Here is a 24,069-nt window from a genome sequence, read left to right as displayed (position 1 = left end):
TGTTATTTGTTGACTTTGATACCGACAATGTTGAGAACTGACATATTGAAACTGTAAAGAATTTAGTTTTGTTAGTTTTTCTTGTAAACAATAAACAAAAAAATATAATTTGTATTTGTTTGTATCTGTCTAATGCAGCCACACCTTTTGAAACACAAAAAAGATTTTTCCACAAATATTTCATGATAATATTTTGTATTTAATAGATTGTGTAAAATTTTAAGGGTGTCCGAAAACTTTTTTCCACCACTGTATGATATTAAAACTGCAAATATATTCCTCTTTTAAAATTTCCCCTCAGTAATAATAATAACATGATAGTTTGGCTGTACTAGATGTTTGATATATTTTTTACGACCCTATGTGACAACTCTACAACCGGAAGAACTACAATGCCAAAAAAGCCGTTTCTAGAGTATTAGCTAAAATATCTGAAATTAAACACCCTTACTTTTTCTTAACATAGTTCATCTAGGTGCAGTGTAATAACTAGTTCGACTTTACTAGATATTAGATATATTCAGTAGATCTATCTTTTTTGACCCTATATAGAACCCTACTTAGCAAATCAGAAGAACTACAACTATGCTGCTGATATGTATCAAGCTGCATGGTGCGGTCCTAGGGAATTGTAGTTTTTTTTCTTTCTTTTTTTAAATTTTTTTTCCCAGATTTGGAAGTTGTAAACACTGAATTGAGAGTACACTGTGGACTTTAAGGGGGTGGTAAATACACTTGTGTAATTAGATTTGAAATATCTAATTTTTAGATGGGTGAAAATTGATTTTAACCATATTTTACCCATATCTGACCAGTTGTTGACTACACTCACACAATAATTGAGGTCAAGAGCTCTCTATAACTGAGAAGAGAGGTAGTGGTGTGCTCAAGGACCGACTAAACTCAAGGAAAAAATGCAGGTGGTCTTGAAGAAGAGGGCTCAAAATCTTACCAAAGATGAAAAACAAACTTCAGCCACTCTTGCATGGAGCAGGGAAAGAAAAAAGGTAGCCTGATTACTTCATTAAAAAGCCTTTATTTTATTATGGCTTGTACAAAGACACTTAAAAAAACCGACCGGTTTCGACCTCTTGGGTCTTCATCAGGGTTACAAATGGAGACATGATGTTCGAAGCAGGCCTATTTATAGGCTCGACTGGGAGTGTCAGGGTCCTGTTTGGTGAGTGGACACAGGTGATAGAACTCAAGTCAAATTGACAATCAGAGCAGTGATACAATGAACAACAACAACAACAACAACAACAACAACAACAACAAAAACAAGATACATAAAGCAACCACACAAAAACAGCCAAACCGACCAAACTGATCAATTAGTAAATTTAACACATTTCAAAAAAACCACAAATAATCTGTCAGTCCTCTTAACTTCTGACAGTAATATCATTACAGATTGCAGCATTTAACATTTATAAAAAAGGTCTATAGTCAATCTCCTCATTTAAGACAGGATAGGTCATGGCCTGTCCTTAAGACATCTCTTGGTGCATCCTACATAAAAACAATTACATGGACATATTAGACGATATATACAACAAATGTGGTGTTGCAATTAATAAAATCTGTCTGATTGTACTTTATTCCTGTTTTCAGATCCGTAAATGTCTTTGTTTGAATAACATTCGAACAGTGGTTACATGCATTAATAAGACATTTAAATGTACCTGTGGGTTTTTTTAGCCACATATCTTCCCTGCGTGCTGGTAGATAACTGCAAACAATGTATCTTTAATAGTGGGAGCTCGTTTATAGGATATGACTGGTGGTTCAGGGGAAATGCTTCTCAAATTCACATCACTTTTTAATATAGACCAGTTTGAATTAATGATCCGTTTGATTTCTTGAGCTTTAGTGCCATAACGAGTGACAAAAAAACAAATTAGAGGGGTTTCTCTTGGTTGGTCCCATGTCTGTACCCCCTTTTGTTGCTGAGTTATAAGCCTTCAAACATGCACCGAAGTCAAGGTTCAAAGGTCAGTATTTTAAAGCAGGAGCCATGTAGAATCTTCATACTGACATATGTTACTCTCCAGGTTGAGACAAAAATATATTAAAATTATATTGAAATTTTAAAATCTATTTACAGAGTGGAATAGTAGCCTAAAAATGGTATATAAAACGTGAAATGAAATACTGACTGTACAAAGGAAATATGGTCTGCGCTATGGACAAAGAAAAGTGTATGAAATATATGACGGTGACAAGAGCAACAATGTGCATAAATAATTCAATTATGTAACAGTGGAAGTTGAATGCAATGCACAAACTTAAGTCCAGCTTGACTTTACATTGGCATTGTTTCCATGGTACCGGCACGTCATTTTAACCCATTACGTGCTTCCACCACGGAATGCGGTGTTAAAAGGCCGTCGGGTTGTCGGTATCACAATCACTGTAGACATCGTAAGTGCTATATTGTAGGCAACTGGACTTGCTTGAGTTTCTTGAAGACGTTTCACCTCTCATCCAAGAGGCTTCTTCAGTTCTGACTGGTGCAGAGTCGCTACCTCTTATGTGAAGAAAAAATAAGAGGTTTCACTTAAGGCAGTATCTGTTTTTTATTTTGAGGGACAACTCTAACATCTGGGACACCTCACGACGTTCCAACATAAAGTCCAGCACAGAAACACGGAGCGATCTGCTGCCGTAGACAACTGTATGACAACAACACCCCAGGGTTTTTGATATTTCCTGCAGGGAAAAATGATGGTGTGAAATAGCAGAGGACATGTAGTAATAAAATTTTAAAAAATAGTGACTTTTACATAGACTACATTATAAACGGGATGTTATTTATTATTCCCTCTGTATTTTTATATTTTTACTTTTTAGCTGCTCCTGTTTACCTTGATAAAGTTAATGCATCGCGCCATCATTTCAAACTCAACACTTCCTGTATCCGTTTCAAATTAAAAGCCCCTTATAACTTGGGTTGAGAGAATCCCTTCATTTTCTAAAAGGCTTTTATTGTGAAAGATTTGCAGGAACTTGTGGAGGATTCAGTGACTTGCATGTTTGCATACGGTACTTCAAATGTAGCTCCTGCCATCTGGTGGCGCTTTTTACGTTACTACAACATTTCGTCTGGCACATAAACAGACACAGTGACTGAAATAACACTAATAATAATAAAAATAGGACAAGAATAACCTGATGACATCACAACGTCGCGAAGGTGGAACAGTAAGCAACACCCAGGTCAGGCCGCCAGTGACGTGGACACCATGGTACTTGAAGCTATACACCCTCTACGCTGAGGACCTGTTGACATTAAGGTCCCTGCTTCTTCCCAAAGTCAACTATCAGCTCCTGACTTGGCAACAAAATATATTTTTTATGTGTATTTTTATTGTTTACGTGTTAATGTAGTCCAAACCAGATTACTGGTGAGGGTTAACTTTTTTCTGGATGAGACTGGTCACAGGATGTGTAGCAGAAAGGTAGCTCAGTGTGATGAACAGATCTTTGTAAGTTGCACATTCAAATCCAAACACTGAACTCAGTACTAGTTGATGCTCAGTGAGTTTTGAATGCCTTTGTCCAAATGAAGTGTGTGATTTTTCTTTGTATATTTCCATGTCCTGTGTGGACTGCCATGAAATGTAATACTGGTATTCATGTCCCCCTCAGGACAAGTCAAGATTGAAAACATCCTCATAATGATGATGTTGACAGGTTAATAGAGTTTAAGCCTATGTCTTGAAAGCAGAGAGCCAGCCTTCTGAACAGCTGTCTCTGTTTAATTCCTCCTACTAAGACACCTTAACAGCTGACTTTTGAATACCTTTGTCCAAGAGAGAGACTGAAAATCTTCAACGAAGAGAGTTCATGTGTCTCCAGTTCATTAGCTCAGTGGGACAGAAGACAGGTTTGAAGATCAGAGGGTCAGGGTTCAATTCTCAGGTGAACAGTCACTCCCTTTTGCAAGCTGATGTCTGAAGGAGAAAGTTAAAATGTCTAAGAAACACTGACAAAGTGTCTCTGGCCTGGTAGCTCAGACTGGAAGAGGACTGGTTGGAAGTCCTTAGGTTCAAAGTTCAATCCTAGTCCATGGCGGGTGAATTTTAAAGGCCACTGTCCAGACGAAAGAACGAAAGGCTCCGTGAAACACAACAGAAGCGTAAGGTGGAATAGCTCAGGCTGATAAGGCGCTGCTTGGCTATTCTAAAATCGGAAGTTCGATCCTTACTCAGGGCAGCTGAATTTTAAAGGCCACCGTCCAGAGGAGAGAGTTGAAGGCTCCATAAAACACAATCACTGTGTGCAATGGAGTAGCTCAGGCTGTTAGAGAGCTGCTTGGGTATTCTTAGATCAGAGGTTTGATCCTTATCCAGGGCAGCTGAATTTTAAAGTCCAACGCCCAAATAAAAAGGTTAAATGCGCCAGGAGAAAAGGCCATATGTGTAGCAGTAGGATAGCTCAGTGGGTAAAACTACTGGCCTTAGTGCAGGAGACTGGGGTTCAAATCTGGTCAGATTGATAGTTTGATCCTTATCCAGGACAGGTGAATTTATAAAGTCCAACGCCCAAATAAAAAGGCTAAATGCGCCCGGAGAAAAGGTGATATGTGTAGCAGCAGGATAGCTTAGTGGTTAAGGCAACTGACCTTAGTGCGGGAGGCTGGGGTTCAAATCTTGTCAGATAGATTGTTTGATCCTTATCCAGGACAGGTGAATTTATAAAGTCCAACGCCCAAATAAAAAGGCTAAATGCGCCCGGAGAAAAGGTGATACGTGTAGCAGCAGGATAGCTCAGTGGGTAAGACTACTGGCCTTAGTGCGGGAGGCTGGGGTTCAAATCTTGTCAGATAGATTGTTTGATCCTTATCCAGGACAGGTGAATTTATAAAGTCCAACGCCCAAATAAAAAGGCTAAATGCGCCCGGAGAAAAGGCGATATGTGTAGCAGCAGGATAGCTCAGTGGGTAAGACTACTGGCCTTAGTGCGGGAGACAGGGGTTCAAATCTGATGCTACCATATGCACGTCATGGCACGGCATGGGGGAGCCAGGACGCTGGGAAAAGTGGGGATGTCGTCATCCCCCACATTTAGTAACATTAAGTGGATAATAGTAAGGTAACTGGGTAATGTGAAAGGTTTTTTTATTTTATTTGCAGGAATTTTAACATTTTACCTTTTTTTGGAGAAACACATTTAACTGTTACTTAATTGTTAAGAAACTTAATTGTTACTTAATTGTTAAGAAACAACAATAAATAAACAATAACTAACCAAGGCTGAGTTTAATAAAGTTAAAGTTAAAATGTCTAATAAATGTCTAATAAAATGTCAAAAAATGTTTAAGAAACACAGACTTCGTCTGTGTTTCTTAAACATTTTTTGACATTTTATTTCTTAAACATTTTTATGTTGTGTTTTATGTTGTTTTTTGACATTTTATTTCTTAAACATTTTTAGCATTTTACAGGAAGGCATAACAGGATTTATTTAAGTTAAAATGTCTAAAAATGTTTTTAAAACATTTAAACCCCTACCTTTCCTATTACACCTTCCTGTCCTAGGCCTAGCTACCTTCCTTTCTATCCATCCTATATCATCTAGTCCTAGCCACCATCATGCCACATTCATGCCCAAGGCCTGCTTTCCTGCCCTCCTGCCTATCCTAGATATGTAGATTACAATAGGTTATTTGTGTTACTGTTAAACTTATAGTAGTGAACTGTGCATTAATCATGTACTAAATGTGGGGGATGATGACATCCCCACTTTTCCTGGCGTCCTGGCTCCCCCATGCCGTGCTATGACGTGCATATGGTAGCATCAGATTTGAACCCCCGTCTCCCGCACTAAGGCCAGTAGTCTTAACCACTGAGCTATCCTGCTGCTACACACATCACCTTTTCTCCGGGCGCATTTATCCTTTTTATTTGGGCGTTGGACTTCATAAATTCACCTGCCCTGGATAAGGATCAAACCATCAACCTGACCAGATTTGAACCACAGTCTCCCACAATAAGGTCAGCTGCCTTAACCACTGAGTTAGCCTGCCTACACTTATAGTCTTTTCTCCGGGTGCATTTAGCCTTTTTATTTGGGCGTTGGACTTTATAAATTCACCTGCCCTGGATAAGGATCGAACCACCAATCTTAGAATACCCCAGCAGCACTTAAACAGTCTGAGCTATTCCACCTCACACTTCTGTTGTGTTTCATGGAGCCTTTCATTCTCTCCTCTGGACAGCAGCCTTTAAAATTCAGCTGCCTTGGACTAGGATCAAAAATTAAACCTAAGGACTTCTAACCAGTCCTCTAACAGCCTGAGCTACCAGGTCAGAGAGACTTTGTCTGTGTTTCTTAGACATTTTAATTTTCAGACATCAGCTTGCAAAACAGTTCACCTGAGAATTGAACTCTGATCCTCTGACCTTCAAACCAGTCTTCTACCCCCCTGAGCTAACAAACTGGAGACACACAACTCTGCCTCCTTGAAGATTTTCTCGTCCTCAGACAAGCATTAACAAATAAACAAAGGAAGACCATGTATAACTAATTTAAAAATATTCATAGTATATGACAAAAAAACTAAATAGCTGTGTTTAAAACACCTCAATGTTGTAATTTTACAAGACAAAAATTGCAGATTCACCCCAAAGTCAAGTGACATGGTATAAATGGGGGGTCCCTGGAGAACTGCGGACATGGTGGATGGTCAATGCATGGGACTCAAAATGTCTTAGTAAAAATGTATGTGCTTGGTTTTGGCCTGACTGTTTTCAACATGTTTTTGAAAACATTTGAAGTGAGAGATGGAGAATGTTGTTTCATATTTAATCAGCGCTGTCTGGTTGGACAGTTTGACTGCAGTTAACAAGCAGTGAATGACACGTTAGCTTTCCAAAAAAGAAGCCCAGTCTTCAGCAGAGAAAGCCTTAATCATTTTAAAACAGTCCCTTCATACACTTTGACAGAAGCTCAAATATCTTCAAGGTCCAGACACAAACTACCTGATGGAGTCAGAAATGACATCATCATACTCGTAGTTGACGGATCCACCAACCAGCAATCGAGTTACAAACGAGCACACGCACACAAAGAATGCATTCCGATCCTTTTATTTGTCGTGAATGTGGTACAACAGCATCAATGTGGAAGATAAGGTGGCTGCTTCAGAGAGAGAGAGGACACTGGGAAGATAATGTCGGAGTTCTGCTGGGACCAAAGTTGCTCATTGTTTGAGTTGGAGGACTTTTGCATCTGATGACGTATGATATGTCACAGCTTATAACATCAAAAAAAGGTGGCATTTTTATTTTTCACCTCGATAACGAAACATGGAGAACTCTTTCCTTTTACACCAGAATGGCGATTCACAGGTTGTTAGTCACTCAGATGTACTCCACTTACGTCTTTCTTTAGATTTGCTGCATTTAAATGGCAGCTACTGAAATTTACTAAGTGTCCGAATTAAAGAAGGTTGTAATTTTCCTCGATCTTGGCTTCATTGAATATTAAACTTCCAGGGAAGCTCAAAGCAACCTGATGGATGCACATCACATATAGACATAATTGCCAATGTCTTTTTAGGGAGTCAAATATAAAACTAACAGCAATTTAAAGGTGGAATTTTCACCACATTTAGATTTTTCACAGTTACATTTCACCATCAAATCCAGTCACAACTTTGGCCTCACTCTGCGACAGAATCCCACACATGGTTTGTAATCTGTATGTTGAATCACTCAAAGTGAAACTCTGACCCTGGTCTGTACACAATGGCAATCAGCTGCAAAAAAGTTTAAAATGTTTCTCTGACGGCGCAACTCAAATATAGTGAGTTAAGAGGTTCACTGCTTAATCACAACAAATATGTTCTGTCCAGAGCATATTTTCATTAACAGGATAATTAAGCTCCCCCTAGAAAGAAATACAAAAAGAAGAAGGGAAAACACACCAAAAGAAAAGGCACCTCTGAATCTTCTCACCTGTCTCTAACCAACATCAGATCCAAATCAGAGCAAAAACACCTGTTACAGTCCAGAAAGAAAAAGGAGTGGAACACAAACACATGTCTACAGCTGCTCTCCTCTCTCCTCCGCACAGCAAAGTGCCTCCTGGTAATGTTCAACGCTCTCACTCAACATGGCACTCACTTCAGGTGTACAAACCAGAAACTGTACATGACAAGAAATGAAACTATATATATAAAAAATACCCTCAAGCAGTGAGAAAACAGTGATCAGCTTAAGATGAACAAAACAAATCATATTATTATTTTTATCATACAGAAAGTGCTATCAGCCACCAGCAAAGAGAACCAGTGATCAAAAATGATTGAAGCTTACTGTACTGATAGCAGCCAAATGCTCAATTAAAAAGGCCCTTCATTTCTTTGACTTTAAATATTCATACAACTGACTAGAACTCCTCTAGTCTCAGTCTAGTCTTACAGACAAGTGCCAATCTGTGATTTTTGGAAAGGTATTATCATAAACAAATCAGCCTTTATATGTGTGTTCTCAATTTCACACAACTGCTTCAGCCTTTCCCAGAGGTGGGACCAAGTCATTGTTTTACAAGTCACAAGTTACAAATCTTATGTATCAAGTCATGACAGGTAAGTCCCAAGTCAAGATAGGCAAGTCCCAAGTCAACACAGGTAAGTCCCAAGTCAAGATAGGCAAGTCCCAAATAAAGTCAGCAAGTCCCAAGTCAAGACAGGTAAATCCCAAGTCAAGATTGGCAAGTCCCAAGTCAAGACAGGTGAGTCCCAAGTCAAAGATTGGCAAGTCCCAAGTCAAGACAGGTGAGTCCCAAGTCAAGATTGGCAAGTCCCAAGTCAAGATAGGTAAGTCCCAAATAAAGTCAGCAAATCCCAAGTCAAGACAGGTAAGTCCCAAGTCAAGATTGGCAAGTCCCAAGTCAAGATAGGCAAGTCCCAAGTCAACACAGGTAAGTCCCAAGTCAACACAGGTAAGTCCCAAGTCAAGATGGGCAAGTCCCAAGTCAACACAGGTAAGTCCCAAGTCAAGACAGATAAGTCCCAAGTCAAGATAGGCAAGTCCTAAATCAAGATAGGCAAGTCCCAAGTCAACACAGCTAAGTCCCAAGTCAACACAGGTGAGTCCCAAGTAAAAATAGGCAAGTCCCAAATAAAGACAGCAAGTCCCAAGTCAAGAAAGGCAAGTCCCAAATTAAGATGGGCACATCCCAAATCAAAACCCAAGTCAGGACAGGCAAGTCTCAAATAAAGCAAGTCTCAAATTAAGACAGCTGAGTCCGAAGTAAAGAGGAGCAAGTCCAAAATCAAGACGGGCAAGTCCCAAGTCAAGACAGGCAAGTCCCAAGTCAAGACAGGCAAGTCCCAAATTAAGACAGGCAAGTCCCAAGTAAAGAGAAGCAAGTCCCAAGTCAAGTCCCAAGTCAAGGAAGGCGAGTCCCAAGTCAGAACAGGCAAGTCCCAAGTCAAAACGGGCAAGTACCATGTAAAGACAGGCAAGTCCCAAGTCAAGAGGGGCAAGTCCTAAGTCAAGTTTAATGTCAAGACAGGTAAATCCCAAGTCAAGAGGGGAAAGTCCCAAGTCAAGGTAGGCAAGTTCCAGTTCCAAGGCATCCAAAGTCAAGACTGATGCATCCCAAGTCCTTAACCTTGAAACAAGTCACAAGGCGCTCTTCAATAAAAGTAATGGCAATATTAAATTTACAAAAATCACAAAAGCTTTTTACAATTTGCATTTATCTCTTAAAACAAGTTTGCTAAAAAGTCAACAATTAAGCTAACGTTACTAAGCATTAGCTCGCTAACTATGCTGACATTAGCTTTGACTTGCTGTTCTTTGTGCAACTTCAAATGTTCAACTAAATTGGGAGTTGCATGTTATTGTCAGTAATTCTCAACCCCCAGGTTTTGCATACTGCAATTAGTTTTTTTTGACCACTGCATATTTTTTGTACGTGAACTAAATCTTTGGGCTTGGGGGAAAGTATCAAGTGCTTTCAAGTCAAAAGGCTCAAGTCCAAGTGAAGTCGCGAGATATTGGTGTTTAAGTCCAAGTCGAGGTTCAAGTCTTTTTTTGATTTTCTTGAGACTAAAGTAAACTAATTTGTGACTTGAGTCCACGCCTCAGGCCTTTCCCTTGTTAAACTAGCAATGCTAAAATCTGCTAATAATGAAGTCTGATGATGCTTTTCAGTTTCAGAGAGAGAAAACTAAGCGAACGTTGGCTTTGGCAGTACAACAAAAAAGACGTTTGGCTAGCAGAAGGCAACTGAGAGTTACCGCTGCCGTTTGGCTTACAAAGCTTTTAGCAATGACCGAGAATGTGTTTTTGCCTGATCCCTAACAGACATGTTGACCCAGCTTAAAAAAAAAAAACAGAACAGAAATACTTCTCTTGTTTTATATTTGCAGCTACTTCATTTAAACAGTTAAGGAATTAAATTGTGTGCAGCAACTAACAGAGCACCCGCAACTGGCGACTGATACAAAAATGGTCACGTCTGTTTATGTCCGACCATTTTGGCCGAAGCTTTTTAACCGCTGGTTCTCCCAACAGAGGAAATCAGCTGCCTCCAACACCATGAGTTGTGGCACTACATGCTACAGATGAAAAAAAAAAAATTCATGAGAAAAATTTACAAAAGAAAGATCAGTGATTGAGAACTACTCTTGCACAAGTCTTAAATGAACCAACAGAGAGAAAAAAAGAAAATGTCGAGAAGATTTTTTGAAATAGAATAACCGTTATTGTTAATGTGTTTTTTTTCTACTGTATGTCTTCCTATCGATAAAAAGTTGAGGGTCGAGGGCGGGGAGGGGTGCTTCTCTAAGAAGCCGGTTTCTTCAGATCCCTGATCTGTTTGATTAGGTAGGTCTTCTCGTCGTTGAACTGCTCATCGTCTGTGCGATCCTTCTGGAAGTTGCTCAAGAAGTCGATTAGTTTGGTCTGGTTCTTGAGCAGGATGTCGACAATTGGCTGCGTCTTGTTGGGGTTCGCTACAAAAACCTGACGGCGGCAAAAGACAGACATTTTTACATATGACAGATACAAAGAATTTACCATCTGTACATGCTGTGTCTGGGTTTCAATAGACTTCAATAGAATATTACTGAACGGGTTCATGATTGCTGTGTTTAGAGCGTGGCATTTTTACCTTGAAGACATGGAAGGCCTCAAACTGGATGTTGGGGCTCTTGTCTCGTAGCAGATTCATCATCAGCTTGAGATTCTCGGGCTTGCTGATGTAGCGTGTCATCACCGTGAAGTTATGTCTGTCCAATAACAGCTCACCCAGAAGCTGGAGGGGAGAGAGAATTAAAAGCAAGGTGGCAAATATATTAGCGAGGTCCACGAATTAATGCTCAAGTAATGATATATATTGTAGACATTGCTCTGTAAAGTCAAACCTTTAGAGACTGCCTCTTGGTGACGTAGTTCTCGGAGTGCAGCAGCTTCTCATAGTCTGCAAACACCTGCAATTACATAAAAAACACATTTTGTTATGGATTATTATTGAGATGGAATTCTCATTTCACAGATAGACAGTATACTAAAACATGTTCTTGACAACATGCAGTAACAGAATCTTATTTGATCGAACAGTAATTGACATGACTGGCAGCTGCATTAGAGACTCCTTTCAGAAACATATTTTAGTGTACTGTTTAGCTGTAACATGAGAACGTTTGCTCCAGCTGGTGGGCAGTGCTTTGCATTGGTCCAACTGTTTTTAACATAGCAGCCGGCTCACAAACTTTCTCATTTTACAGCTCAACAGTCCACTAAAATATGTTTCTGGAAACAATTCAGGTGAGATATCGTCAATGCAGAAACAGAATTCGTATTTGATCAGTGCTAGCTAGTTTGGTTTGTTTTCTGAGACAGTTATCGTACCATGAAAGTCTCATACCGTTGCAACCCTACAGCAGAGCCAGAACAAAGCACGACCCAAAAGCTGGAGCAAACTTTCTCGTATTACAGCTAAACCGTACACTAATAATGTTTCAGAAAACATCTGATGTGAAAAATTGTCGATGCATATTTGATTAACGCTGCCTAGTTTGGCAATTTGACACAGTTCGGTTTCACGGTTTTAGCAAATATGACAAGAATTGTTTTTTATAAACATTACCGACTACAGCTTTAAAGACAAGCCATAATGACCAAAAACTACTGAGATGTGGGTGTTTAAACAAGGAAAAACACTTATAACAAAGAGGAAGTGGATAAAATGGGAGATTCCATTCTTTAACTTCCTCCAAACCTGCAAACAAGAACTTTCTCTGACGTTTTCATTCCAGTGCTACCCTATTATCTTTATCTAACAGATCATTAGAATGCCTCTGTTTATATTGTGTTTTGTGTCCCTTACTCTTGATAGTTCTTTCTCTCTGAACTGCAGGATTAAGGGAATAGTATAGTTTTGTAGTACATCACAGGTAATTAAATCAGTTAGAGCTAACTTGTGCCGCTGTAAATGTACCTGAGCAGGTCACACGATTAATCAAAGTGCCATATTTTGGCTCCTGACGGGCTTCACAGAGACATCTGTCAACATATAACATCCAGGTAAAAAGGCAGTGTTGTGTGGGGTTTCTACAGCCTGACACCCCTAGGGGCCCTCTGTATGAAAGGGGCCCCTCTGCCTGGGGAAAGTGACAGCACAGAGCAGCGCTTTCATCGAGACGAGATGTGACAGTAAGTGGAATTTTCACTCATCCAGCTTTCCTGGAACTTTAAATGTATTAGTAAATACTTTATGTCTAAGTGTCGTCTATTCTGGACACATGACTGGGCCATTGAACACGGCAGTGACTGACATCTGATCCCGTTATGTATCCGAGTGTGCTCCCTCTCTTGGGGTCTTTTCTAGTCAAGCTGCCATTTAGAGCTGGGGACAGTGTTTATGTTTATACTTCCAAATTGCGTTCGGCAACTAATGTTGCGTGACCTACGTGGGAGGCGTGTGTATGGTTCATGGTTGCGGTCAGGGATGGGGTGGGGGGGGTGGGTGTGACGCAAGTTAGAGACTAAAAAAAGTTCCACCTGGTAATGCTGGTTCAAAATAACGGGGAAAACTTGCATTAACATGTGGGAGCTCAAACATTCATCATGTGTTCTGCAGACTTATCCTCAGTGAGGTGGAACTACAAATCACTCACAGCATCGTAGTTCTGTTCGAGGAACTCGGCCACGAGCACTTTGTGTCTTGTCAGGAGATCCTGTGAATAAAGACCAAAAAATAAACAGTTAATCAAGTATGTCAGATAGCAGAGCTAAACATTAAACATTTGTGTAGTTTTCAGTGTCCCAACATGGCAGCTGGTCAGTTTTAACAGGAAATATCGATTCTCTGTCCGTCTGGAAAACCATATCACTGACAAGGAAGGACATCTGAAGTTGAATTCTCCCCGAGTGGAAACTAAGTTAGGAGAAGGTATTTTGTTTTATCATTAAAAGATAGCAGAGCAAAAGATTTCCCTGCACTCCTCTTCCTCAGCCACTCTTTCCTGTGGGGTCCCTCAAGGCTCCATCTTAGGTCCTATTCTCTTTTCGTTGTGCAAGCTTCCTCTTGGCCAAATTATTATTATTATAATTATTATTATTATTATTATTAGTATTATTATTATTATTAAAATATTGGCAGACTTGAGTCAAATCCCACTGATTTTTATTGAGATAATGAGAAAATTTGTCATGAGAAAACAACTTTTGTTTTTTTTGTCATTTACGTTTTCTATTTTCAGATAATCAGCACAAAAGACAAACATGAACACAAACAGGACAGACTAACAAAAACACATCTCTGCAGTGTTCATAACAGTAATAAATGAAAAGTCCATCAGCACAGCACTAATTCTTATATCATCAGGTGACCTATTTTACACAAAAAGCCTGAAAACAGACATAAAATGATACAACCAAAGCCTATGACATATTTAGTCCCTTTATAAAAGACAAAAACTGTTTCCAGACAAGCAAATATGACTCTTGATGGTTGGGCACATTGCTTATCATTAACTCAAATGATGCATTCTCTGTCATTAACTCAACCCACTCTCTATATTCAGGTCTAACTTGGCTTTCCAGTAGCGGAGGATGACTGTAGCAGCTGAGATGATTCCTGTATTTTCCAGTAAACCCATTTTATGAAGACGGACAGGTGTAAAATAATATCAATGAAGTATCTTGTAATGTGTAAATTTTCCCTGAGCTTCTCTTGTACACTAGCCTGCATCGGAGATATTTATCAATGTTCAAATTTAAAGTCCCTCCAAAGTGAAGTGTACACCTGCTTATATTGTGAAATCTTTAACAATTTGTGAAGTTTAGTCCAGACATTTTTGAGTGTTGTAAAATTGAATTTGTCTCCTTGCTCCTGGACTTTGGAAATGGGGTATTTTGTGATGAAGCTTCAACTGGACTGAAGGGGGCGGTAAGTTCTTGTTCTATTTCTGTCCATCCTAGATGATTGCTCTCATTTATCCAGTGTTTTGCCAATTTAGCTAACTCAAAGGCCACACTGTACAACTCTACTTTGGGTAGGGAAAGCCCACCATTACTTGTTAAGGGTAACATCATGGACAAGTAAAGCAGGAACAGGAGGTACCTTGAAGGTGGCGAAGGCGTCCGAGGCAATGTCAAAAGTGGACATCTCCACGTAGTTGAAGAAACTGTGGAAGTGTTCCGACTGGAGAACTATCTTGGCGAGTGGCTCGTGGCGGATGCACTCCCTCAGCATGATCCCGCAATTCAACGCTACCTGGGGTGTCTCGTACCTTTGGACACAAAGAGAGTTTCTGCGTCACCTCTTTGGAAAGCAGACTGTGTACAGTATGTGTGTGTGCATGTGTGTGTGTGTGTGTCTCACCCTTTCAGCAGTATAAAGAGGATCTCTTGATGGGAACAGAAATACTCGACAGTGGGGCTCCTCGTCCCAATCTGCCTCCTCAGGATGTTGTTGAAGATCTGACACACATCCTTCTTCCCCTGGAAACACACACACACGATTAGACAAACACTTAACCCCGATTAATGTAAATTTCCAGCACAGAGCTTTTATTTTGAAGTACCGTTTCCTGATCGGGATGATATGATGTAACTAAACAAGCCGGCTGGAGGATAGTGTCTGGTTGCCATGGAAATGACTGAACCCTTCCGCCGAAGCATAAATTGAACATGCTCTGTGTTCTGTCCTGTTCTTGTCACAGTCATCTATCCCCCCCTTCTTTCTTTGCACTTCTCTTTCGCTCCATAACTGAAGAATGAAGACGTGAAGACACCCCTCCACCCCTCCCTCCTTACCTCGAAGTCTATGACCTGCAGGTTTTCTACCAGAGACATCAGCAGGCCGCTGTTGTACAGCTCCTGGGCCAGCTGGGCCACCGTCTCAGTGTGAGGCTCCTTGTCATTGCTGCCGTACAGGATCTCCTTCATGGACACCAGACACTTGGACACCTCCTCAGATGCCTGGAGAACAGAGAGGGAGATGTTTGATAGGTGCTTCACAAGTCGGACACAATGTGGAGGAACACAAAAGCAAATATGGACTTTAAACAAACATTACAGGGAAAGGGAGAAATCTGAAACTGACATGAGCCTGAACTCTTGTGTGTGTATGTGTGTGTGTGAAAGAGAGAGCGTAAACTGTTTTGACAGTGAAGTGTCAGGAGATGACAGGACCAGGCTGTTCCATGGTCCCATTTCACAAAGGACTGTCACCCTCGAGCCCCTGGACACCCAGACATTTACACACACACACACACACACACACACACACACACACACACACACACACACACACTGTCCATCTCTACCTTGTCTGTCTTCTTGTCCTGTTTGACCAGGATGGCCAGGTTTTCCTTCAGCGTCTTGACGATATCCGCCGGAGTCTTGTGGGATTTACCGAACAGCGGCATGATGGACACACACTCGCCTTGGGACCTGGGACAAACACACACACACACACACACACGCAGGGCACATAAATGAGCAGTCAAAGACAAGCTGGATGTTTAGTTCCTAAACCAGAGAAACTTGGCTTTGTGTGAACAAGTGCACATCTGCTTCGTAACATTTCAGTGACATTTAGGAGCTCGCCAGGTTTTCTAGGAGACAGAATAATAGACGAGAGCCCAACCAACACTTAAATTTGAGGCTGACTTCGACAATATTTTAAAATTTTAGCAAACACGTGACACATGGGACGTACTGTACTGTAGACCAGGAAGTGTGTCACAATGTCTGACACAGAAGAAACACAAATAGTTTCTCACAACAATCTAAATGTTTTTTTCACAGGTTTTTCAGCCTGCAGAGAACACTGTGGTCCTCGGGGAAATTTACACTAAGTGCTGAATTGTTTTCTGCATTATTGGAAAGGAAAATTAGCAAATTTAAATTATACAAAAATCAGAAAATATCAGTCTTTAGAGGCTCATCCCAGCCCGACGAGTTCATAAAGAATTCCTGGAATGGATGAATTTTTAAACTCTTTCTTCATGCAGTTGGTATGACGACTGAACAAAGGGCCGCACAGAGAGACATAACTATGTGGTGTGTGTGTGCGCTAGGATTCCCGTAGCACCTTAAAGACACATTCCAACGTCATCTCTCGTCTGCATGAGCGACAGCTGCAGCCCCTTTGACACCAAACTCTTTAGACAGTCAAAGTCATTACATTGGATTGGTATATAAGATCAGGAACAACGAGGGATTTGCTGCTCAGGAAATCTCAAATTCCTCCGAAACACTGCACCAATGTCAGTTTCTGAATCATTTTGAGGCAAAGTAGGCCTGCACTTGGTCACTGTCTTGAATGCATATGATCCATATAATATAGTTATGCTTTATTTCATACTATCTGCGTCAGGCTCAGGTTGTATTTTGCCCTGGTGCTGTCAGAATGTCATAGACTGTTTGGTATCAACAGTTAAGGATGGGCCGTTAGATTGTAGGTTACTACAGTATTGTGTTGCAGCCACACACCTTACTGATGCACTGCTGAGGAACGGCCAGAAAAGTGTTTTATGCAGAACATTATGATGTCACAGTGAAGCTGACCTTTGACCTTTTGGATATTAAATGTCATCACTTCACTGTTTTATCCTCTTCGACATTTGTGTGAAGTTTTGTCATAATTAGCGTATAAATTCTTGGGTTATGGCCAAAAACATATTTTGTTAGATCACACTGACCTTGACCTTTAAACCTTTGACCACAAATTTCTAATCAGTTTATTCTACAGTCCAAGTGGATGTTTGTGTCAAAATTTTAAAAATTCCCTTACCATGATCTTGAGATAAATGGATATATTCATAAAAATGGACCAGACAAGGTCACAGTGACTTTGACCTTTGACCACCAAAATCTAATCAGCTCATCCTTGAGTCCCAAGTCAACCTTTTGCCAAATTTGAAGAAACACCCTCAAGGCGTTCTTGAGATATCACGTCCAAGAGAGTGAGACAGACAAAGTCACAGTGACCTTGACCTTCGACCTATGACCATCAAAAACAAATCAGTTTACTGACTCCAAGTGGATGTTTGTGCCAAATTTGAAGCAATTCCCTTGAGGCGTTCTTGAGATATCGTGTTCACAAGGATTGGACAGACGTCCACCGCGACCAAGGCTCTCGCCAGCGAGAACGCATAAAAATACTGGTATGAGAAAATGTATTTATATTATCTACAAACTGAATTTGTCACGTTAGGCATTTAGTAGTCTCAATATGTGTCTGACCTTCACCCACATATATTGAAAAGATCTTGGAGGTAGGGCCTCGTTTCTGCTGCATGGTTCAGCTGACCCGACTCACTTTTGGTATTAGGTCCTTTTATTTATTTTGTTTTCCACTACAGCTAGTACCCCTTCAATGGAGGTGGGATTATCAGCTGATTGCCATAGCAACGCAGTGTTTAACTGCTCCAAAGCGACACTCATTGGATCCTTTCATCGGCAACAGTGACTTCACTTCATCAACTGTACAGTATTTTGCAGGCAGGATGTCTTGAGTTGCACTAGTGACGATTCTCTGACCCATAAGTGGTCTCCGCCTTCTAGGATCAGCTCAGCTCGCTTGGAACCTCAAAGAAGGGGTTACCAAAAAAAGGATGAGGTACTATCCACAACTTTTGCTGATGGAAAACCAAAATGGAGCAAGTCGAGGTAAGTAGAGCTGTGCTGTACCATTCAGTGGAAACACAGCAAAGGTGACCAGAGTGAACAGCCAGTCGACAATAAGACTGCGCACTTAGCAGACGCCCAGAGAGTTCTTTGGACTTCATGGTCTGGTTTTTGTCCTGAAATGCAGTGTGAACTGTGGGACCTTGTAGACACAGGTGTGTGTACTTTTCGACACTATGTTCAGCCAATTCAATCTACCACAGGTGGACTCCACCATGTTTTGGACACACCTCATGGATCATCAAAGCAAACAGGATGCACCTGACCACAATCTGGAGTACCACGGCATAGCATACTTATGCAAATGAGAGATTTCAGGTTTGTTTCAATACATTTGCAAAATCTATAACACAAAGTGTGCAGAAAGTGAAGGGGTCTGACTAGTTCCTGAAGCCACTGTGTACATGCAAGACGTACAGAAAAGAGAGAGAATCTGGTCAAGTCCACGACTTGAGTACGAGCGTTTAAAGGATCCAGGAGGCAGTGGCGGCCTTCAAAATCCAGGCTGGGTCAGGAACAGGCAGAGAACTTGTGACTGCTAATCCTCATGTGGGAATGTAAAAGGGCATTACCCTCCCTCTTAACTCCAACTCCAACCTTCATTCCTCTCCATCTACATCTGCTCCTGTTCCTCAATCCACTCCATCCAAACTGCATTTCTACTACACACACCTTGAGTTGTACACCTTCTCTCTGGTTACGCTACTGACACAAAGCGGTGAACTCCAAGCTGTACGACCCGCCTTATTACATCAACTTTGCTGCACTGCAAAGATCACATTAAAAGATATAAAACAGCTCAATTAATACCATTTTGAGAATCCCAAAGGGGGCCGGAGGCAGGGTTCTTCAATGCCGACGAAAACAAGAAAACAGCTCGAATTGGAATCACAAGGTTTTCACCTGACAAAGACAAAACCTCAGCTGAGTGTCTTCACTTCATCAGGGAGATGCAAAAATACTTTGTCCATGAGCTGCTAAGTGCACAAAATATTTCAGTCGCCATCAGAGACAAATATAAAAACAAAAAACACCCTTTAACATGATGCATCCATTTGCACTAACTCACTTTATTAACAGGTTACATCATGCCCACACAGCTACAGCCCGGTCAATATTTGTCAAAGGATAAGCAGGCAATGAGGAAGTAGTTATCAAACTCTGCTGCCGTCTAATCCAATCATATTGTAAACTACTGTGTCAGACGTCTAACGTTTCCACTCTGTCGTCTGTGACCGAATGTTTCTGGTTATTACAAGAGTACTTAAAGGGGCCATTTAATCATCTAATAACACCTCTTTGAGTTGTGGAAAGCTTAAGCTCGAGGTTACTGTGAGTGAAGCCTTCATTTTCACTTGTAGTCTGCTTAAGACTGGCTAAATGTTATGTAATGGAATTAATCTGGTGCCCACTGGGCCTGAACGCACACAGCTAGCTGCTCTGTTTAAGTGTAATCTGACAGAGAAAGGCTCCACGTTGACCCAAATATTAATTTTTCAGATGTAATTATGAGAGAACAAATACAGTACAGTTTAAATCTGATTGTGAAGACTGATTAAACACATAGACATATTTAGGTAACAGCAATTATCACCTTCATTTCAACAAGAAAAAACAAGTTAATTGTTTTTATTTGGAATAAAGTTGGAGCAAGTCTTACAGCACATCAATTTTTTTTTTTAATTTAGTTTTTTAATTTAGAGATTTTCAATAACCACACATATCAATACATATGGATGAGATGCGGCTACATATATGATTTATTATGAATACTTTGCAATGAAACTTCATAAAAATTTGATCACAAAAGTCTTACAGCACATCATAATTACAGTTTTTTTGCCTTTTTGAAAATAATGTAGTAAAGCGATTAAATATTAGTGAGGTATTTGTGGTACAATAAATAAAAACAAACTTACAAAGGATATTTCAACCCTTGACAAAACTGTTATTGGTAAAACATTAGGCAGGAAGAAATAAACTAATTAATAAATTTGAAAAAAAAAGAAGTAAAAAAAACATCGATACATGTTTGGACATCTTGCTGACCATCTGCATAATGCAAGAAAATATAATAAGTAAATAATCAATAATAATAATCCAACAATTGTTTAACTTCTCTTGTTCCAATCGTAAAATAAATGCAAGTTCGTCCATCACAAAAATGTAATGGATTACATCAATCCAAGCCTCAACCATGGGATAACCGTTTTTTTTTTTTAAATATTTCTGTCAATGCAAGGAGTCCTAACTTGTAACTGTATTATGACAAAAATAATTAAATGTATTATCACCTCTCCCTTTCTTTCTGTAAAGCTGCTTTCCAAATAAATGCTAATTTTAACACTTAAAGGTTTAAATCAGAAATGCTTCACAGGCTTCATAGCTGCAGTTGGTCGTTTTTATGAAAAATAACTTCTTGTCAAATTTGCTTGAACTGTCATTACATCCACGCAGAAGTAAATGATACGAAACAGACAAACTGTTCCTCCTCCTCGTAGCGCCTTTAATGGCATTTGCCAGAATCCACTGCGGTTGAAGGAAAACAGCCAATCAGAGGATATCAAAGCATATTTTAGTGTACTGTTTGTCTGTTAAATGAGAACGTTTGTGACCCAGCTACCGTGTTGAAAACAGCCAAGTAGGATTGAAGCAATATAACGGTTTTAACATATACTGTGATATAAAAGTTGACAGTTATCATACCATATATATTCACTTATCTACGCTATTGAAAAAAAAAATGTTCTGGACGGAAAACTTCACCTTTATTTTAGTTATTTTTAAAGGGGATACTTTTTACACGTATTTTCGAAAACAAAATGGTTTTAGTTATAGTAATAAAACGTTTGTTCAAGCAAAGATTACCCTTCTGTTTCTATCACGTTAAGCGTCGATATTTTCTGAGACAGTTATCGCACCAAGAAAGTCTCATACCGTTGAAACCCTACACCTAAGCCGGAGGAAACGTTCTTGCATTACAGCTAAACTGTACACTAATATGTGTTTCAGAAAACATCTGAGGTGAAAAAACCGTCAATGCATATTTGATTAACGCTGCCTAGTTTGACAGTTTGATCGCAGTTCACAAGCAATGACTGAAAACTGATAACTTACCAACTGTAGCCTTAACGGTTTTGTCTCAAAAAAAATGTTAGAAATTGTCGAAAATTGCACATCACAATGACCTAAAGCCAAAAGTCACATCTTTACATTGCTTGTTCTTTCTGACCAACTATCCAAAACCCAAAGATACTCCGTTAATTGTCACATAAGACTAAGAAAAACAGAAATTATCCACAACTAAGAGCCTCAAATTCTGCAATGACTAATATTTTTGCTTGAAAATACCTTAAATGACGATCAAAATTACTTTTCTGTTGATCAATTAAGTGATTAATTGGCCCAATTCTGCCACACCAAGCCCTAGAAAAATTAAGAAAACATCAGATCCCAGTAACACACACTGTAACCAGTAGTTACACTGGTAGTGGGTGGCCTTCATGACTAATCAAAGTCATTCCAGTGTTGCAAGATAGTTATCTGTCACACCTAGATGTCCGTCTGCCACTCTGGTAGTGAATACAAGTCGGACATTTCATGGCTCATACTAAAAACAGGTTTCACATCGGCATCAGGGACGTCATGTACACACCGACTCGTATGAGTTGTAATATTGTGTCTGTGCACGCCTTTTTTGAAAACTGAATGCGTTCAACAATGTGATGAATGTATCGCCTTTCAGGAAAGAAGAAAGGTGGCTGCTTTTAATTTGACAGCGCTTCCTCCTGACTGTCTTGGAATGCAGAGACAGCCATTCATGATACAACTGGAATTTAAGTAATCAAGGAGGAGCCATGAGGATATTTAACCCTTAAAACCTCCACTCAGCATGAATACAACAAAGTCTTTTTTTAATTGAATAAAAGTTAAATTAAACAGGATTTACTCCTTCCTAAGAAGGCATCTAAATTTTGAGAACATCTTGAATCTCTTTTTAAAGGCCTTGAAACACTCTGGCTTGCTCCTAATTCCACCTTAAAAACGTAGTCCTACTCTTTCTGTGCTACAGAGCCAGCTCCCAGAGATATCAGGATCTAATTGTTTGAACTACACCACAGCCCCATCTCTAACTACAAAGAGACGTTCTCTGAGCAGACGTTCACAGTGAAATCATCCTCTCCGAGGCAACATGGGAGGAACGCTCCCTGAAAAGGACAAACACCGGCTCATCAAGTCCAATCCTGAGATTGTTAATGATGTGAATGGGTAACAGAAGGATTTCTCGACTGCCACAAATGTCCCTGTGCAAAAGCAGCCCAATAATACGACGAACCCTGACACCTGCCTGTATTTAATGCGCTTCACTGAAGCATACGGCACAACAATAAAGACTGGTACTGAAATACATGACGTGGGGTGTGACTGTACATTCAGGTCCTTCAACGGTAGCCTCATCCAGACTGACAGACCTGCAAGCTGCTTTACAGTTGCTTCACCAGGGGAGTTTATAGGTTGCTGTAGTTATGTGCATAGTCAGTAAGGCTTAATATTCCGATTGTGGTCTGTCTATATGTCAGCACAAGTGGAAAAAGCCAGAGTTTGGGGCAGTAAGGTAGCTTTAAAAATAAAAGCCAAGCAGATTTGGATGTATAAAACATTGACTGACAAACATAACAAAAAAAAATACCCAAAACAACACTGAAATTATTAAATTAACAGCCTTATAAGTGCTTAAGCATTCTCAGATACACAATAAGTAAAAAATCAATGTGCTTATTATCAGTCATAGAGTTGCTAATATTATTGTCTGTCCATTGTTTTAAAGATCATTAATGATGTCACATCAATCAGCAATTAGAGGCTGATCCTTGCAAAGGTAAATGACATTAGAAATATTAATTGCAGTTGGAGCCAGACTGTGGCTGCAAAAAAGCTATTAATTATATTCAATGTTTATCAATTGTACAATTATTCCTCCAATTGATCTATTATTAGATCTACGAAATGTAGGAAAGGCTATATTTACTTGATATTTCTCCCAAATTGTTAATCAATTATTAAATTTGTCGGTGATTAACTTTCTGGTGATCTATTAATGATCTATTGAACAAATAGTTTCAGCCCAATGACAAATTTTATTGTGAAATACGTGACCGGAAGCTGCATTGTTGTCGTTCTCGCTAGCATGACGCGGGTCGTCTAAAGTAACATAGCAAGGAGGAAAAAGACAAACACCAAAAACACACACTGCATTCGTGCTGCTGGAGAAATAAAGATCCTGTGAAACAGCGTGTTGGGAGGAATGGGAGCCTAAAGCGCAGCTGGCAGTAAATAACACATAAGGCCGCATAAACAGTCCCGGACAATGTGATTTAACAAGGCTACACCCCTCTCGCCTCTGGGCTAAACTCCCTTTTTGTTTGACAGATTTCCAAAGCTAATCACAGTAGTCTGCACCATTTCAGACACAACTGCCACAAAGGACGTTAGAGGCGTCTCACTTCTCAACATAGCAAACATTTCAACCCGAAGCGAAGTTACAAAGACTGTCAAGGGCAATAATATCTCTCCATTAAGATGACTGGAAGCTATCGCTCTTCGACAGTATGGGCTAGAAATGATACCTACAGTGGGAAGATGTTTGGTGGGGTGTCTTTAAATGTCTTGGCCGCTCCTGTCCCGGTTCACAGCGCAGCCGAGCCTCCCAGATAGGCGTCTGCCGTCACGCCAGGGCTGTTTGTTGGCAGGAAAGTCCGCTAAAAATGTGTGCGATACAATTTGAAATGTGAGGAATCTGTTAAGAAGCCAGTGCAGAATCCCATCTGGTCGCTTTCCAGTCGTCTGTCAAGCTAGCGCGATAAAAATCTGAACGACTTCCGGTGTTAACGTTCATAATAAAAAC

General features: G+C 40.0%; 1 protein-coding gene and 1 long non-coding RNA gene across 2 annotated transcripts; one reads left to right on the top strand and one right to left on the bottom strand.

Moving 5' to 3' along the window:
- The first annotated feature begins 6,563 nt into the window (after window positions 1–6,563).
- LOC126401984 (uncharacterized) lies at window positions 6,564–9,048 on the top strand. Its single transcript, XR_007571143.1, has 2 exons — window positions 6,564–8,742; window positions 8,786–9,048. It is a non-coding gene; the product is annotated as an uncharacterized LOC126401984 (long non-coding RNA).
- On the bottom strand, window positions 8,395–24,030 carry cab39l (calcium binding protein 39-like). Its single transcript, XM_050063599.1, has 9 exons — window positions 23,796–24,030; window positions 15,797–15,923; window positions 15,285–15,449; window positions 14,851–14,969; window positions 14,590–14,758; window positions 13,142–13,201; window positions 11,387–11,452; window positions 11,134–11,277; window positions 8,395–10,985 (listed from the first exon to the last, which is right to left on the bottom strand). Exons 2-9 carry the CDS (start codon window positions 15,896–15,898, stop codon window positions 10,806–10,808), a joined length of 1,005 nt encoding a protein of 334 aa, XP_049919556.1. The 5' UTR covers window positions 15,899–15,923; window positions 23,796–24,030; the 3' UTR covers window positions 8,395–10,805.
- Window positions 24,031–24,069: the final 39 nt, after the last annotated feature.

Source organism: Epinephelus moara, chromosome 15, assembly GCF_006386435.1.
Source record: "Epinephelus moara isolate mb chromosome 15, YSFRI_EMoa_1.0, whole genome shotgun sequence".
Classification (NCBI taxonomy): Eukaryota; Metazoa; Chordata; class Actinopteri; order Perciformes; family Serranidae; genus Epinephelus; species Epinephelus moara.
Note: the sequence above shows the minus strand (reverse complement) of the source record. Positions and strands in the feature narration are given on the sequence as shown.

What these genes read in the sequence shown, in the direction of transcription:
- cab39l (XM_050063599.1), bottom strand. Translation starts at nt 15,898, where the DNA reads ATGCCGCTGTTCGGTAAATCCCACAAGACTCCGGCGGATATCGTCAAG. An exon ending in TGCAGGTCATAGACTTCGAG is followed by an intron (nt 14,970 to 15,284) that starts GTAAGGAGGGAG and finishes GTGTGTTTCCAG; the next exon opens with GGGAAGAAGGATGTGTGTCA. An exon ending in ACGCCTTCGCCACCTTCAAG is followed by an intron (nt 13,202 to 14,589) that starts GTACCTCCTGTT and finishes CTTTATTCACAG; the next exon opens with GATCTCCTGACAAGACACAA.